Source organism: Suricata suricatta, chromosome 4, assembly GCF_006229205.1.
Source record: "Suricata suricatta isolate VVHF042 chromosome 4, meerkat_22Aug2017_6uvM2_HiC, whole genome shotgun sequence".
NCBI classification, from domain to species: domain Eukaryota; kingdom Metazoa; phylum Chordata; class Mammalia; order Carnivora; family Herpestidae; genus Suricata; species Suricata suricatta.
Window position 1 is genome coordinate 163,205,127 of NC_043703.1, and position 2,469 is coordinate 163,207,595.

At 66.1% G+C, this 2,469-nt stretch overlaps 1 protein-coding gene across 5 annotated transcripts in view; it reads right to left on the reverse strand.

Annotated features, from left to right (window-relative positions):
• Positions 1–1,112: 1,112 nt before the first annotated feature.
• The window catches only part of TRAPPC12 (trafficking protein particle complex 12), a 74,764-nt gene continuing 73,407 nt past the window's right edge, over positions 1,113–2,469 (reverse strand). For 4 of the 5 annotated variants that reach the window (XM_029938363.1, XM_029938366.1, XM_029938365.1 and 1 more), the window contains 2 exons: positions 1,801–1,888; positions 1,113–1,633 (listed from right to left, as the gene is read on the reverse strand). In XM_029938363.1, coding sequence (XP_029794223.1) covers positions 1,331–1,633; positions 1,801–1,888 — 391 coding nt within the window. In that variant the 3' untranslated portion in view covers positions 1,113–1,330. Of the gene's footprint in view, positions 1,675–1,800; positions 1,889–2,469 lie in introns of all 5 variants that reach the window. The other variant, XM_029938364.1, reaches the window with a different exon arrangement.

Sequence of the window (2,469 nt, forward strand, 5' to 3'; positions counted from 1 at the left end):
TGGGCCGAGGTTTGTTCTCTACCTGTAAACTGGCCTAGACCCCGAATCTTGTATTGTCTTCCGTATTTGGCTGCAATTCTCCAAACCGGTGTTTCCGGTTCACTGCCCAGCTCCTAGCACCCCTCGGACTTGGAATCACTGAGAATGACACCTGCCTGTGTTCAGGGCCTGCACGAACTCTGTAACTCCAGGCGGACGCCGCGGCAGAGCGTCCGGGGAACCGCAGCGGCGCCCGTGTGGACAACCGCCGTGCCTGCGGGCCTGACGTCTGGGCGCCTGGCTGCCTCCGGAACTCAAACTGAGACCGTGTCAGCCTGCGTTTTCCTTTGGTCTTCTTGCTGCTCCTTAATAAGAACTGCCTCCTGTTAAACAGCTGACGACCCGCACCCAGCCCTACCTCGGGGGCCCCGGAACGAGAGCCCGCTGCTTCTCCGCTTCTGGGCCGCACGGCTTAGAGGTGTCAGAGGTGGGACAAGGGGGGAGAGGATGCGCGGCCCCCGCACGCGCGGCTCCGGCCTGCAGGGTAAGCTGAGCTGAAGGCCACGGAGGTGCAGCAGATCTGAGAGCTTCTGCCTCTCACTGCAGGAGGGTGTGGACAGGAGGCGAGCCCCGAGCGGGACTCTTACCGGCTGTGGACTGTTCTGTGCCCCATCTGCACAGCAGGGCGGACATCTCCTGTCGCCGCCGTCCTGGGGGGCCCGGGCCCCTCCGCTGCCTGGCTGGCCCTCGGGTCTCCTGCTCTCATGGGTCCCCGTATGTTCGTGATCAAGGTTTTCTCCTGTTAACTGGTCAGTTCGAGTATTAGACCAACCGAAGAACCTAGAAGGGTAGAGGAAACTCCCCCGCCCCCAGACACTGGGGAGGCACGGCACACGTGTCCCGCTCGGGATGAAAGGCTGCACGAGTCCACGCAAGCGCACGCGCCCTGGCCCGCCACATGTGCACACGCGTGGGCTGCCCACCCTCCCTGCGCTTACAGAGCACCCCGGAAACACGGCGACTTCTCTCACTCCTCGCCAGGCCGTGCGAGGGGTGTGGCATCAGCTGAGAGAGAACCAGATGAGGACAAGGGGCGTGGGAGGGCGGACGAGAGAGGAGGTGAGGGGCGTCTATTTGGTATTTCTCTGCCTTTATGCTCGGAGGCACTCGAGGTTTTGGGGCAGGGCGGGTGGCTGGTCAGCCTTCCTCTGCGGAAAGGCCGAAGAAAGAGGTGAAGCAGGTCAGCTTCCGGGAATGAACAAAGGGGGGCGTGCATGGCATGGGGCCCCTGCTGCGCCAACCCTGCGTTCGTGAACCGTGGCAGAGCCGCGGGCACCGGGCTGGCTGGAGTCTAACCAACCGCCTGAGGGTCCGGGCCTGGTCGTGGCCCCGGGCCCTGGGGACAGGGGCGTCCGCTGCACAGAGGCCCCGAGGCCCCAGGAGGAGGGCGTCCTAGGCCAGCTTGAGGCACTGCGTGTTGAAGCTGTCCCCTTCCTTGCTGGCCACGGCCTCGAGCAGGGCCTGCTTCTTCTGCGCGCTGCGTGACGACTCCAGCTCGTACATGGTGGTCAGGTTGAAAAGCACGCTCTCGTGCAGGTAGTGCGTGGGGTCCCGCTGCACCATGGCCTCCAGCTGCCGGAGGGAGTCCTTGAGTCTGCCCAGGTAGAGCAGACACACGGCGGCATTGTTGTTGGCCTGGGTGGGAGGGGCACGCGCAGCATCAGCCGCGGCCGCCGCCGGAAGCCCTCCCCCGAGCACCGTGACGCGCGCCCACAGCGCGGGACGCCCGGCCGCAAGCTCCCGTCTCCCGCAGGCGCTCACCACTGCGTTCGTCGGCTCAATCCGTAGGACTTCCGTAAAGAACCTGTGGGCCTCTTCAAAGTTGTTCTGACCGAGGTGGAGGAAGGCTCTGGAACATGAACCACAGGTAAAGCAGTTAACTGGGGTGGGGGTGGGGGTGGGGGTCCCCGACGTGCGCAGGGGCGAGTCACAGCCCCTCAGCGCCAGTCCCGGCGGCCTGGGGCTGCGCGCGTCCCCCACGTGGCCGCGTGACGCTTCAGCCGAACGAAGCACAGGTGCGTCCTGGGCACGTAACGTCTCCTCTCACCCACGGTCGGGACCGCCTGCCCACCCGTTCCTTCCTGTCGCTGTGTGACCTTCGCCCTGGGCACAGGCTTCCCCTGACCCGGCAGCCCCCACGGCCCGTGTGCTCCAGTGGTGAGGACACCGCAACCGGGCAGGCAGGTGGGGAGGGGGCAGGGCGGGGACAATGAGCCGTGACGCAAGTCCACGTTGAAAACTGGGGCAACATGAACAGTACTCTGACAGCCGGCTCGTGGCTGCCGGTTCCGGGCTGCGAACGGGCTGGCGGGACCGCCCTCTAGGGGCTGCGGGAAGCCGTGCGGGGAACGCCCCCTAGGGGCGGCGGGCGGGAAGCCGCAGCGGGAAGGCCCTCTAGGGGCGGCGGGCGGGAAGCCGTGCGGGGAACGC